Below are 13,108 nucleotides of genomic sequence, written 5' to 3'. Positions count from 1 at the left end.
AGCCTCAGACAGTGAAGTGGGCTGGCCTGAGGTCAGAGACCACCCTCAGAGAAGGGCAGAGCAGGGGAAGGTAGAGAAATGGAGCCAGAATCCTATGGACATTGAGGACTTCTGCATCAAACTGTACCTGAAGCCTATATTAACAAAGTCCATAAATTACCATTTCCATACGGACCACTGAGTGAAATTTTTGCTACTTGCAACCAAAACAAAAATTCTAACCTCTCCAGAGCCCCCTCCTTAAGATAGACACTAGATACATGTTGCCATTCAAAATATTTAACAACTAGTATTAAACCTGGGCACTGAACAGTCAGAACAGACTGCAGGTCATAGCAATGGGCCTGGGTCATGGAGGACCCTGTTGGACTGTAGGAAGGTCAGGGGCCCTCTGGGGAGGGGCTGAGTAGGCAGGCACACAGAGAAGCCACTATTTACCAGCTTGGCACAGAAGGATTTTGATATTTTAATAACGTATGTGGCTGAGTGGTACAAACTAATTGAACATGAGTCCTTACAAGGTCCCACAGCTGGTGCTGAAATGCGAAGTGAAAATTCAAGCGAAACAGGGAGAAAGGCCTGGGATGAGCGAGCGACAGGTTGCATGTTCAAAATGGCCCAGGAAACGAGGGATGACGGTGGGCGGCAGTTGGGGCAGGTAAGAGGCTCAGGATATTGACTTCTTCCTCAAGGTTTCCTTAGTGTCAGTCTTGTTCTCCTCGGCCACCTTGGAGACAACTCTGTAGATGCCCCAAGAGCTCTCCTCAGATTTGGTCCCAGAGGTGTTGCTGAAGGCCCTGGTGTCGGAGGCCATACTGTAGGTGTAAGATTCCCAGGCGATGACGTTGTGGATCTTCCAGCAGAGGACGTTGCAGACCTTCACCACATGGGGCGACAGGAGGCAGGAGATGACGTAGAGGATCACCAGACCAACAAACAGGCTGGCTGACACCTGCAGGCACCACACAACAGGCATGGGTGGGCAGCCTGGGGGCCCCCACCCACGCAGCAGGGCAGCTCCAGGGTAGCCACTCACCTTGAGGATGAGGAAGGCCCGCCTGGCACTGAGTGGGAGCCCGTGGATGTGCAGCGGGAAGGTGAGCTGGTAGTCGCAGTATGTGCTCTTGTCCACACCTCTGTTGGGGGATGGGGTTCAGGATTGGGGGAGGAGGTGGTCACCCCACAGGAAGCCCCCGACCCCACCTGGGCCATGTGTCTGGCTCACCTATTGCTCACCAACACCTTGAAGAAGAACTCGGAGGCAAAGATGCTGTGCGGAATGGTGTCATGGCATGGGGAGTTCTCCATACAGAGCCACCTGGGGGCCCAAGTTCAGGCACTTGTAGGACAAATCATGCCTAGCACGTGCCAATCCCTGACCTTCCCCTCTACCCCACAGACTCTGGGTGAGTACTAACTAGGTGCAATCTCCTACCTTTCTCCCTGATTCACTCCTTCACCCACTTTAGCCAATAAGGCTGACTGAACCCCTACCAGGTGACCGGCTGTTTGTTTACTCATTCATTTCCTCATGTCTTTACATCTCCAGCTCTCAATTCCTGTTACTATGCATTCATCTAGATTATGGATTGTATACTTATTATGTGCCACCTCCTCATTTATTCTTTGCTACCTTTATTCCTTCATCCCACAAATGAATCTGGAGCGGCTACTAGGTACAAAGTCACATCTTCATTCATATATTCAATAAACGCAGGTTGAATACTGAATAGGTGCAAGTTGGCTACTTTGTTCATTCATTCACTTCCTTCATTTGGTCATGGCATCATTTTCTTCCTTTCATTATTGTTATTTCTTTCATTATTATAGGGCCAGTTATTGAGGCCCTATATGCTTTTTTTTTTTTTTTTTTTTTTTTTTTTTTTTTTGGCGGTGCCTCGCAGCTTGCGGGATCTTAGTTCCCTGACCAGGGATTGAACCCAGGCCCCCCCAGCAGTGGAAGCACTGAGTCCTAACCACTGGACCACCAGAGAATTCCCCCTATACTAACTTATTCCTTCATTGTTTTATTCATTCATTAATACCTCCATTCAAATGTCAATAAGTGCCTACCATGGTTGAATTAACTTGTTCATTGTCTCATTCAACAAATACTATGTTGTCTATTCTGGACCTGGACTATAAGGGAGACAGACCCCACAGGAGACAGTGACAGCTCAGAGGGGTAAGGGCTGGGAAGGAGGAAGCACAGGCAGAGGGGTCAGGGTGAGAATGGGGAACGTACAAGAGGACATGAGAGCAAAACTGTCCCATCTAGAACAGTCAGAAAAGTCCTCCTGGATGAAGTGGCATCTGAACTAAAGCCTGAAGAAAGATTAAGAGGGACCAGTCCTGCAGACAGAGGGTCCAGCTTGTGTAGAGATCAGTCTCATTTGAGGACCGCAAAGGCAGTCAGTGTAGCTTGAGGACCAGGAGGTCTCCCAGAGGCAGAAGGGATGGACAGGCCCGACAGACTGTGGGGGAGAAGGGGGCGTGCAGTCGGCCTGGCACTCACTCAATGCCTAAACTGTTGTGGGACAATATGTTGAAGGCTGAGTCCTCGGTGGCTGTTGTGTTTCTTGTGGTCCAGATGAGGCTGCCAGTCCTGTGCAGGAAGGGGTAACCTCAGTGGGGCCGGGGCCTCAGCGGGCAGAGGCCCCAGAGGGAGAGGGGGCAGTGGGGGGGATTGGGTGAGCGGAGCCTCCTGCCGTGGGCGGGGCCGAGTATGTGGGATGCCAGGAGCCTGGGCTGTGGGTGGGGCCTGAGACACCAAGATGGGCGGGGTTTGCAGCCCAGGGTTGGTCTGAGGCTGGGAAGGTGGAGGGGCCTGCGGGGGAAGAAAGGCCGATTATGGGCCCGGTCCCACAGGGATTACTTGTCCAGGGGGCTGTTGAAGCGGTAGATATCCTCCTCGCTGTATTCCTTGATGGTGTCCAGGGTGGGCCCGCCGCCCACCACCTTCAGCACGTAGCTGCCGGGAGCAGAGATGCGCATGGACTGTCCGGAGTCCTGCATCACCTCTACCCGCCCCACCCCCACTTCCTCCCTCCCCTTCCTCCCCGCCCCCCCCCCCCGACTCCCCATCTCACTCCTGTCAGCCGCTGGCTTGGCCACGACTTTACCTGCCCTGAAAACTGCCAGAATCTCCCGTCACCAAATCTTGGATCAAGAAGAATGGGTAGAAGACTGTGGGGTCGGAGGAGATGAGGCGGGGAGGAGACATTAGCTCGGAAGTGGAGGATGGAGAGGGGAACAAGGAAGAGCAGAGGGTGCTGGGGCAGTGAGCGGGCGGGGAGGAAAGGCCTGGGAGGGAAAGTAGTGGGGGCAGAGGGCACTGAACATGAGAGGAGGGGGCTGGACACGCACTGTCGCGGAAGAGGAAACAGGGCATCTCGGGGTCGACGTGCACGCAGTCAAAGTAGTGTTTGTTCTGCAGGCGGTTGTACTCCAGCGTGTAGGTGATGTCAAAGGCAAGGCGCTTGCCTGGGGGGCAGCCGATAAGCACCGGCACCATCAGGTTGCCCTGAAAGGGAGGAGAAAAGCCTGGCTCTAGGGGTGGGGCAGGGAAGACACCCCTCCTCCCACACACACCACCCCTCCCTGCCAGGCTCACCCTCACCAGAGGGCAAAGTGATTATTATTATGATCGTTAAAACAATAATAACTGCAAACACTTAAGTAGCGCTTACTATGCACAAGGCACTGAGGAATGGTCTCAGTGCTTTACATATTCAAATTTATTTAATCCTCAAAACAACCTTGTATGATATAGACCATTAATATCTTCCATTTTAGAGATGGCAAAAGTGAAGCACAGAGACGTCAAGTCACTTATTAATTATCCAAAGCCACACAGCTGGTAAGTGGTAGAGCTGGGATTCATACTGAGACAGGTTGCTTCCAACTGCCTCCAGAATAAGACATACAAAACCACTAACACCTACACCTATGAAGCAGGACTTTCAAGGTTGAGGGAATTCCCTGGCAGTTCAGTGGCTGGGACTCCGGGTTTTCACTGTCATGACTCCAGGTTCACTCCCTGGTTGAGGAACTAAGATCCCGCAAGCCTTGCAGCATGGCAAAAAAATTAATTTTTTAAAAATAAAATAAAATAAAGGGCTGAGGTTTGAGACTGAATTCTCAGACAGTAGAGCTGGGGGAAGCATGGGGTATGTGAGGGAAGGAGAGCCCAGGATGGGGGTTAGGGATCTGGGAACTCCCATGACATTGTCATTGGGAATGAAAGGCTTCTGGCCCATTCTGGGGGTAGGGCCCAAGGATTTCACCCAATTGTCAAAAGGACATGGGCATCTGGAGACTGTGGCCTGGGCTTGATATCTACTGTGGAGAGGCGTCGTGGCCACAGATTAAGCAATTCCCATGCTCACCTGAGCCAAAGACTTTACACCTATCAGCCACTGAATCACTGGGAGGCCTAATGGGTGTCTCAGATTCAACCTATCCACAGACCACCTCTGTTTATGGCACCCCATCCCTGCAAGTTCAGGCTAAAAAGCCTTGGCCTCATCCTGGAAACCTGTCTTTCTCTCACCCCACATGCAGTCCATCCAGAAATCCTGTTGTGTCTAAACTTCAAAATAGAGCTATTCTCTTCCCCAAACCCCCAACCCCTCCGCTCCACCCTGGCTGGCCCATTTCCTCCCTGCTCCCGCCCCTCCCCCCAGGCTGTCCCCCACATGCAGCCAGAGGGACTCTGTGAACACCTGAGTTGCTCCTCTGCTCAGATGCCTCCCATGTGACCAGCCCATCACCGCCTTGACCTGATCTCTCTCCATGGTCCTCCTTGCTAGCCTGATCCAGCCATGCCTGCTCCCCACTGTTCCTTTAGTCTAACACATGAAACGTATTCCTGCCTCCAGGCCTCTGCCGTCTGTCCCCTCTCGCTGACATGCTTTCCGGCACGTAACTGCGTGCTCACTTCCTCCCCTCCTTCAAGTCCTTGCTCAAATGTTTCCTCCTTGGCAGGTCTTCCCTGAACCATCCTATGGAAAATGCTAACCTACCCCAGGCCCCTTGCTCGCTACTTTTTCTCCTAGCACTCATTGCCCTTAACATACAATATCTTTTATTTCTCTTGCTTATTATCTGACTCTCTGTTCTGGGTTGAATTGTGTGTCCCAAAAAGATATTAGGACCAGGGAAGTCCTAATTCCCTGGTACCTGCCCATGTGGCCTAATTTGGAAGAGGGTCTTTACAGATGTAATCAAGTTAAGATGAGGTCACACTGGATTAGGCTGGACCCTAGTCCAATGACCAGTGTCCTTATAAGAAGAGGGAAATTTGGACACAGACACATAGGGAGGAGGCCTTGTGAAGATGGAGACAGAGATCGGAGTGATGCATCTACAAGCCAAGGAATGTCAGGAGCTGTCAACCACCACCAGAAGCTAGGAGAGAGCACAGAACAGATTCTCCCTCAGAACCTGCAGAGGGAATCAGTCCCAATTTTGGACTTCTCACCACCATAACTGGGAGAGAATAAATTTCCCTGTCTGTGGCAATTTGTTATGGCAGGCTAGGAAACAAATACACTCCCACCCCCACTAGGACATCAGCTTCATAAGGTCAGGAATTCTGTTTTGTTCACTGCTGTAACTCCAGCACCTAAAAAAACAACGCTGGCATGTAATAGGATGCAATAGGTACCCAATAAGTGTTGGTTGAATGAATGAATAAGCTTTAGGGCGCAGGGAGTGAAATCTGTTCCTGGTCTGTCCTCTTGATCCCAGTCCCAGCCCCATTCTCCTCTGTGGGCTGTCTCGGAGCTGGCCTGTTGAGAGATGCCCCAAGCCTTGAGCATGTATTATGTGTAAATTTATTTCTTCCTTCCTTCATCCAACATATTTACAGATTGAGAACCCACTATTTATCAAATTAGTTCCAGTTCCCATTTTTTTCCAGGATGAGGAGCCAGAGACAGCCTCCGAGCCTTCCAAATACATATACCTCCTGATCTGGTAATGTGGGGGAGGGGAAAGAGAGGGACAAGAAACCCGAAAGGCCCCAGCCTGAGGATACAGAGAAAGAGAAGTCAGACTACATCCCAACTTCAGCACCTCTGTTCCTTTGTCTGTTAAAAAAAATAATAATAATAATAATAATTGACTTTTAAAAAACTTAATCTTTAGGTGGGTATCATGGTTAGATAGATAGATAGATAAAGTAGATATATACAGGGATACACACACACACACACATATATATAGTGAAAATTTCCCTTCCATTCCCATCCTCCAACTGTCCTGCCTCTTCCCTATTCCACGCGTAGGGAACTATTATGAATACTTTCTGGCCCAATTCCCCAGAGTTTCTTCATGCAAATAAAAGCAAACATGAATATGTTCTCAATTAACCTCTTTCGTGCTAACGTTTTATATATGCTGTTCCATTTCCTGCTTTTCTCTTTTAAGAATAAAATACACCTTGGAGACTATTCCACATCAGTATGTGGAAATATTTGTCCCCCCACCCCCCCTTTTCTTGGGGGGTGGTGCGGTGCGGCTTGCAGGATCGTAGTTCCCTGACCAGGGATTGAACCCAGGCCATGGCAGTGAAAGCACTGAGTCCTAAACACTGGACCGCCAGGGAATTCTGGCCCCCCTGCCCCGCCCTTTTTAAATAGTTGCATAGTTTTCCATTGCATGGATGTATCACCATTTAACCAGTCCCCTATTAAATGGACATTTAAATGGACATTTAGGTTGTCTCCAATCTTGCTGTTTTTTTGCAGATCAGATTCCCAGAAGGGATGTGTTAGGTCAAAAATGGAGATGTTGGGCTTCCCTGGTGGCTCAGTGGTTGAGAGTCCGTCTGCCGATGCAGGGGACACGGGTACGTGCCCCGGTCCGGGAAGATCCCACATGCCGTGGAGCGGCTGGGCCTGTGAGCCATGGCCACTGAGCCTGTGCGTCCGGAGCCTGTGCTCCGCGACAGGAGAGGCCACAACAGTGAGAGGCCTGCGTACCGCGCAAAAAAAAAAAAAAAAAAAATGGAGATGTTAACTTTGACTTTCTGGGGTTAAGGTAAAGACAAAAATAATGCGTATCACTAAGGATAGAAGGAAATTGTTATTGGGCTGAGGTCAGTCACTCTTCCTTGAATTTGACCCCGAATATTCCATGTAATCCAAGGAGTTGGGAGCTGTTACAAGCACCACCACCACCCCCTTTTTTTTTTTTTTTTTTTTGCGGTACGCGGGCCTCTCACTGTTGTGGCCTCTCCCGTTGCGGAGCACAGGCTCCGGACGCGCAGGCTCAGTGGCCATGGCTCACGGGCCCAGCCGCTCCGCAGCATGTGAGATCCTCCTGGACCGGGACACAAACCCGTGTCCCCTGCATCGGCAGGCGGACTCTCAACCACTGCCCCACCAGGGAAGCCGGACAAGCCCTTTTTTTTAACTGCCCTGGGTCATACCAACCCAGGAGGAGGAAGCACCAGGGTTTGTCTCCTGGAGAGTGGGCAGGGAAGTGGGTGAGAACAAGGCTTCCTCTACCACTTATTAGCTCCCAGGGTTACTCTGAGCATTATGTCTGCATCTCTCTGAGCCTCAGCGTTTGCCTCTATGCAAAGGGGATACTGCATGTGTAAGCAAGTGAAGAACCAAGGACCCAAAGGCTTGAACAAGGCACATGTGAGCAGGCAAAGGAAGAGCGAGGTATGAAGGAAGGGCCAAGCTGGCCCACGTGCCGCCTTTGTGCCAATTGGAAAAAGAAGCCCTGTGTGGCAGATACTTTACGTTTCCCTGCAGAAAAGTATCAGAAGGAACATACAAGCTTGTGTGCAATCTACAGGAAGCAGCCCTTTCTGAAAACACGAATGGATTAAAGGAGGGAGTGGGTGGCTGGGCGGGTGAATAATGAAAATGAACGAGAAAGAAGAAATTAAGAAGGCATTCAAGGGATTCCCAGAAGGAGCCCTCGGGTTCCGCCCTGTTAAGACTTGACCCAACCCTTTCCCTCCCAGCACAGGGCCCAGTACCCCAAGTCCAATACTTGCATGCGGGGCCCCTGGTGCGTGTTCTGGAAGCAGTGCCCGGACGAGCCCGCCACCTGTGAGTAGGAGATGATGACTGGTGGACCCCACGGGCCCAGTCTTTTCCCTCATCTGCATCCCTCCCCTCCAGGCTTGGACCGCACCTTGACGAGCATGGAGGTTTTCATGAGGTGATGTCCACTAATGCCCTGATCAAAGCAAAACCTTTTATCACTGAGCGTAACCTGGGGGTGGGGGCAGAAATGAAGGGGTCAGCGGGCCAGCGGGAGGACCCAGGGACAGTTCAAATAACCGCGGGCTTCTAACAGGTCCACTGCCTCAGTAGCTCCGCCGTCACCTCAGCTCCTCCCCTCTACCTGGTCTCACCCAGAAAAGCACCGAGTTGCGATTAACAAGGACCTTCTCCTTCACCACCGCCTCTATGCAGCCCGGGTCGGCCAGCACCACAGCCAGGCCCACCTGGCTCTGCACCTGGAAAGAGGCGCCTGCTTGGAGCAGAGGGAGGGGTCAGGGCGCCGCACCCAACAGAAGCCCCGCCCCTCAGGCTCCACCCGGCCCCGCCCACAGACCGTGCAGGGGCTCCGGCTCCCGGGCGGTCAGGAAGACCGAGAAGCGGTAGCTGGTGCCCTTGTCCAGGAAGATGCGCTCGGGCAGCTCGTTCTCAGCCTTAAGGTCGTAGATCTTTTCGTAGCTGGCCATGTCAATGTGCACACTGCCCGCGCTCCGCCAGTTGCTGGCCAGGTAGAAGTAGTAATCCTGGGGGACGGGATGCGGGGCATAGACAGTGCCCGGACAGGGGGACGGTGAGGGGGGATCCGGGCTCGGCCCTCCCACCGATTCACCACCCTCTCCACGCACCTGGTCCTGCTTCTTGTTCTTCCACCAGCGCCAGGTGGGGTCGTGCACCGGGTCCGCATATGGCTGCGGGGAACGCGGGCACCTTGAGGTGGGCCAAGGGGCGTGCCCAGGCAGGCAGTATCCTCCGAGCCCTTCCTAGCCTCAGTCGCAGCCCCTGACCCTGAAAGCGGCCCCAAGCCCCGCTTTTAGCCCGACCGCCACACCCCCAAAGCCATCCCCCCTGAGCCGTGCTCGACCCCCTCTCCAGCCCGCCTTAGCCTCGGACGCACCGAGGCGGCTCTGCTGTGCTCCGCCCTCCGCGGCGGTTATCCCGGCCACGCAGGCCTTGCCTTCTACTCCTCTGCGGTCCCGCCTCATACAAGACCCGGCCCGGATGGCCCCGGCCGCCGCCAGGCGCCCACCTTGTCGTACTTCGAGTGCAGCCAAAGCAGGTAGTAGACGAGGCCCTGATAGACAGCGAGCGAGTTGTCGCTGTGGAAGCCCCAGGGCTCCAAGACACGCGGCGGCTGCGCCCGGTAGCGCTCCTGGCGCGTGTAGATCTGCGGGTTGGGCAGGTCCCGCAGACGCATCACCGTGAAGGGGCAGAAGTTGGTGAAGGAGAGCGTCAGGTGGCTCCTGAGCGGTGGTAGTGGAGGACGGCGGGTGACTTTTCCGTGCGCGCACCAGGAGGCTCCGCAGGCCCCACCCCTGCGCTGCTGACTACCCAAGGCTAATCCATCCCTGCCCTTCCTCCTCAGCCTCAGCCCCTGGTGCCCCTGCACACGTTCACGTGGTCGGCCCTCGGCCGCACAGGCCAGAGTCCTGGACCTCATCCTAGACTCGTCCCCACCGCCCCCCCATGGTACTCAACCTCCAAAGGGTCCTCCCCCCTCCCCCCTCCCCCAGCTGTCTCCCTGGGCTCCTCTGCAGGTGAGCAAAAGGATCACTGCTGAACACAGTAAAATCTGACCATGGAGCCCCTCCCCTTAGTCCCATCGTGGTTCCCCAGGCCCCTCAAGATGAAGTCCAAGTTCCTCCCTGTGACCACCAGGCTCACCTTGTCCACCCCGCCACCACTGCACTCTAGCAGCACGGCACTCTCTCTCAGTTCTTTGATCAGCCAATCTCCTTTCTTCCCCGGGGCCTTGGCACATGTGGTTCCCCCTGTCTGGAACACCCTGCTCCACGCTATCACCTGGTCAATCCTTCCTCACCCTTCAGGTCACAGCTTATGCACCTCTTCCTCCTTGAAGCTCTCCCTGATGCACCCTGTCCCCAGGCTGGGTCAGACCCCTCCTTTGAGCCCAGTGGTTGTCACTGGGGATGGCTTGGTCTCCACCACCCCCCACCCCCCACCCCAAATGGGAGCTTCCCACAGGCAGCGCCTAAGGCTCTGACTGCTGCTGTGGTCCAGCATCTTCTCACCCTTGCCGCTGCAAGAGGTAGTTGTTGCTGATCTGCTGATACATCAGAAGCTGCTCCACAGGCACAAGCCTCTTTACGAGCCTGCCCTGCTGGTTGTCTATAAGGTACACCAGCTGCAGCGAGAAGGCAGGGCCACATGAGCGGGTGTCAGCCACCCTGCAGTTTCCCCATGTCTCCCCCATAGCCCCCCGCTTAGCACCTGGTACAGTCTGTTGTCTTCGTAGAAGAGGGTGACCATGGTCTCATTGGGGGCGTAGAGAGAGGACTGCTGCATCACCTGTAGGCTGACGTGCACCTCCCAGCCCTTGGACGGGAACAGCTTGTACACCTGGTAGCTACCCTCCAGGAGGTACCAGATCTGGGGGTGAGACAGCCAGGTGTGTGTGTGTGAGGGCCATGGGCCCTGAGACCCTCACCTCTCGCTCTGCTGAGTGTGAGGGCCTCATTCCCTGAGGGGTGAAGCTTGGGAGCTCACCTCCAGCTGGGATCGGGTAAGCCATTTCTCTACTTCCCACACCCAAACACCTCTGCTTACAGCCCTCACTCGCCATGATAAATTTCTTCAGTGTTTTAGTCTGCTTGAGTTTCTATTACTTGCAATGTAACCATTCCTAATATATATATACTCCCTGGAGGCCTGGGATCTGAGGAATGAGCCCTTGTTTTTCCTTCTCACTCTTTGCACCCTCCATGGTCTCACCATCCCCTTGGCCTCAGTTTCCCATCTCTGCACTATTGCCCACCGTCTCATCCCCCAACACATTTTGCTCTAGATCTCACCTCCTCCTTAGCTTCAACCTGGAGGATCCCCTCCAGCCTCCAGCATGTCCCCGCTCCATATGGCCTCCTCTGTGAAGCCCTCGCTGACACACCCCCGCCCCAGACCGGGTCTGAACTTCCATAGATGCTGTTTTCCACATTGCAGCCCTGGCTACTCTGAAGCGTCACAGTCTGGGAATGAGTCCATCTTCCCAACTGGACTGGGACCCTGTGAGGGCAGGGCCCAGGACTGATTCATTGGCCACTGTGTCTCCAGCACTGGATCAGGCATACAGTAAGTCCTCAATATTTATGAACTGAACTGCACGATGGAATGAAAGAGGACCCTCTCTGGAAATCACATCATGACTCTGAGCACAGGTTTTTCACTCTGCTGAGTGACTTTGGAAAGGTACTTATCCTTTTTGAGTTTGAGGGTTCTCAGCTATAAATGGAGCTTTCGTTGCCCTTCCCCTGGGTCCCTGAGGACGTTCCCTCTCCTGGGGCCCTTTACCCTGACAGGGGGAGAAGGGAAACCCTTGGGATTTGGGGGTGGGCAGAAAGGAAGTGGGGAGAGGGGCAGGGCAGCCCACCTCTTCAGTCTCTGTGACAATAGCCATGTCCCCATAGAACGAGTTGACCAGGTACTTGATGGACAGCTCCTTGGGGAAGTACGCCAGGTAGATGAAGTTTTCACTGTTATAGCTGTAGGGGCAGAGATGGGAGGTAGGGGCACCAGGCAAGGCCCTGGGGAATACCTGCTTCCCCAGCTAGGCCTGACACGATGCAGGAACCATTTACTCAGTTCTCCACCAGCCTTGTGAGAACACGCAAAGGAGGCCTGGGACACTAGTTTCTGCCCCCCACTCCAAACTCTCTGGCTGGCCTGTCCATCAGTAAACGGGAAGGTTCAACCAAACTGGCAGTTTGCCAACAGCCCATAGAGTTGGCTCTGGGACCCCTGGATTCCTGAGGGGTGAAAAGCATCCTTACCTTTCCCTAGACAATGCCCTTCTATTGCTCACATAGGTTAGGTCCTCATATCAGGTTTCATTTAAGAAAGGGCTCCCAGGGCTTCCCTGGTGGTGCAGTGGCTGAGAGTCCGCCTGCCAATGCAGGGGACATGGGTTCGAGCCCTGGTCTGGGAAGATCCCACATGCCGCGGAGCAACTGGGCCTGTGAGCCACAACTACTGAGCCTGCGCGTCTGGAGCTTGTGCTCCACAACGGGAGAGGCCGCGACAGCGAGAGGCCCGCGCACCGCGATGAAGAGTGGCCCCTGCTCGCCGCAACTAGAGAAAGCCCACGCACAGAAATGAAGACCCAACACAGCCCAAAATAAATAAATAAATAAAATTTGAAAAAAAAAAAGAAGAAAGGGCTCCCAGCTTTAAAATATCAGCTTCCCCCATCCCATCTCTGCCCACCCCAGCCCATTTTCCCCCCATCACAGTCCTGGTAACTTCTGGACTTGGGCATACTCTGAAAATTTGGTGACTTCAGAAAGGACCCCCACCCTAGTGGGGTTGGGGAGGCCAGACTGTACCCGGCCCCATACCTCTGCAGGAGGAAGTTGCCCCAGATGAACAGCAGGTTGTTATACGGGTTGTAGGACATGCCCTTGGGTACCATCGGGAAGTTGGTGTAAGACTCTGTCCCTAGGATCATCAGGAACTCCAGGCCTCGAGCTGGCAGAGGCAGAGTGGACACAGCAGTAAGATGGGGTCACGTGGGCCCCTCCTAGCCTCCCCCCCACTTTTTCAGCCCCCTCTGCCCTCCCTTCCTACCGTCAGGGATGAATTCCGGGATGGTGTAAAGGACAACCAGGTGATCACTGACTACAGGTGGGGAAAACACAGCACAAATCTCCTGAGGCCCTGAGCTTTCAAGACCTGAAACTGAGCAGGTCCCCAGCTCCCCAACCCCTCCCCAAACCCTCCAACAGCTTCCCATTTGGGCCCATTAATCTTTAGAATTTCTTTATGTGAATTATAAAAAGACACTTCCTCTGAGAGGATACAGTCCTGTTAGGGCAGAGGACTTGCCTCCCTCCTCTGACTCCTTGGCTGGGGAG

The 13,108-nt window shown here is 53.8% G+C and overlaps 1 protein-coding gene across 4 annotated transcripts in view; it reads right to left on the bottom strand.

Annotated features, from left to right (window-relative positions):
- Positions 1 to 443: 443 nt before the first annotated feature.
- CATSPERG (cation channel sperm associated auxiliary subunit gamma) overlaps positions 444 to 13,108 on the bottom strand; it is a 28,180-nt gene continuing 15,515 nt past the window's right edge. For 2 of the 4 annotated variants that reach the window (XM_081215650.1, XM_081215649.1), the window contains 17 exons: positions 12,822 to 12,872; positions 12,593 to 12,722; positions 11,629 to 11,740; positions 10,476 to 10,634; positions 10,277 to 10,389; positions 9,274 to 9,487; positions 8,873 to 8,935; positions 8,584 to 8,770; positions 8,381 to 8,499; positions 8,158 to 8,238; positions 8,014 to 8,070; positions 3,123 to 3,523; positions 2,876 to 2,971; positions 2,516 to 2,605; positions 1,226 to 1,318; positions 1,037 to 1,136; positions 444 to 952 (listed from right to left, as the gene is read on the bottom strand). In XM_081215650.1, the coding sequence (XP_081071776.1) occupies positions 668 to 952; positions 1,037 to 1,136; positions 1,226 to 1,318; positions 2,516 to 2,605; positions 2,876 to 2,971; positions 3,123 to 3,523; positions 8,014 to 8,070; positions 8,158 to 8,238; positions 8,381 to 8,499; positions 8,584 to 8,770; positions 8,873 to 8,935; positions 9,274 to 9,487; positions 10,277 to 10,389; positions 10,476 to 10,634; positions 11,629 to 11,740; positions 12,593 to 12,722; positions 12,822 to 12,872 (2,351 nt within the window). In that variant the 3' untranslated portion in view covers positions 444 to 667. The remainder of the gene's footprint in view (positions 953 to 1,036; positions 1,137 to 1,225; positions 1,319 to 2,515; positions 2,606 to 2,875; positions 2,972 to 3,122; positions 3,524 to 8,013; positions 8,071 to 8,157; positions 8,239 to 8,380; positions 8,500 to 8,583; positions 8,771 to 8,872; positions 8,936 to 9,273; positions 9,488 to 10,276; positions 10,390 to 10,475; positions 10,635 to 11,628; positions 11,741 to 12,592; positions 12,723 to 12,821; positions 12,873 to 13,108) is intronic. The other 2 variants (XM_081215652.1, XM_081215651.1) reach the window with 2 other exon arrangements.

The sequence above is a fragment of the Mesoplodon bidens genome, assembly GCF_964165515.1.
Source record: "Mesoplodon bidens genome assembly, chromosome: 18".
Taxonomy (NCBI): domain Eukaryota; kingdom Metazoa; phylum Chordata; class Mammalia; order Artiodactyla; family Ziphiidae; genus Mesoplodon; species Mesoplodon bidens.
This window is presented reverse-complemented; position numbering and strand designations above follow the sequence as displayed.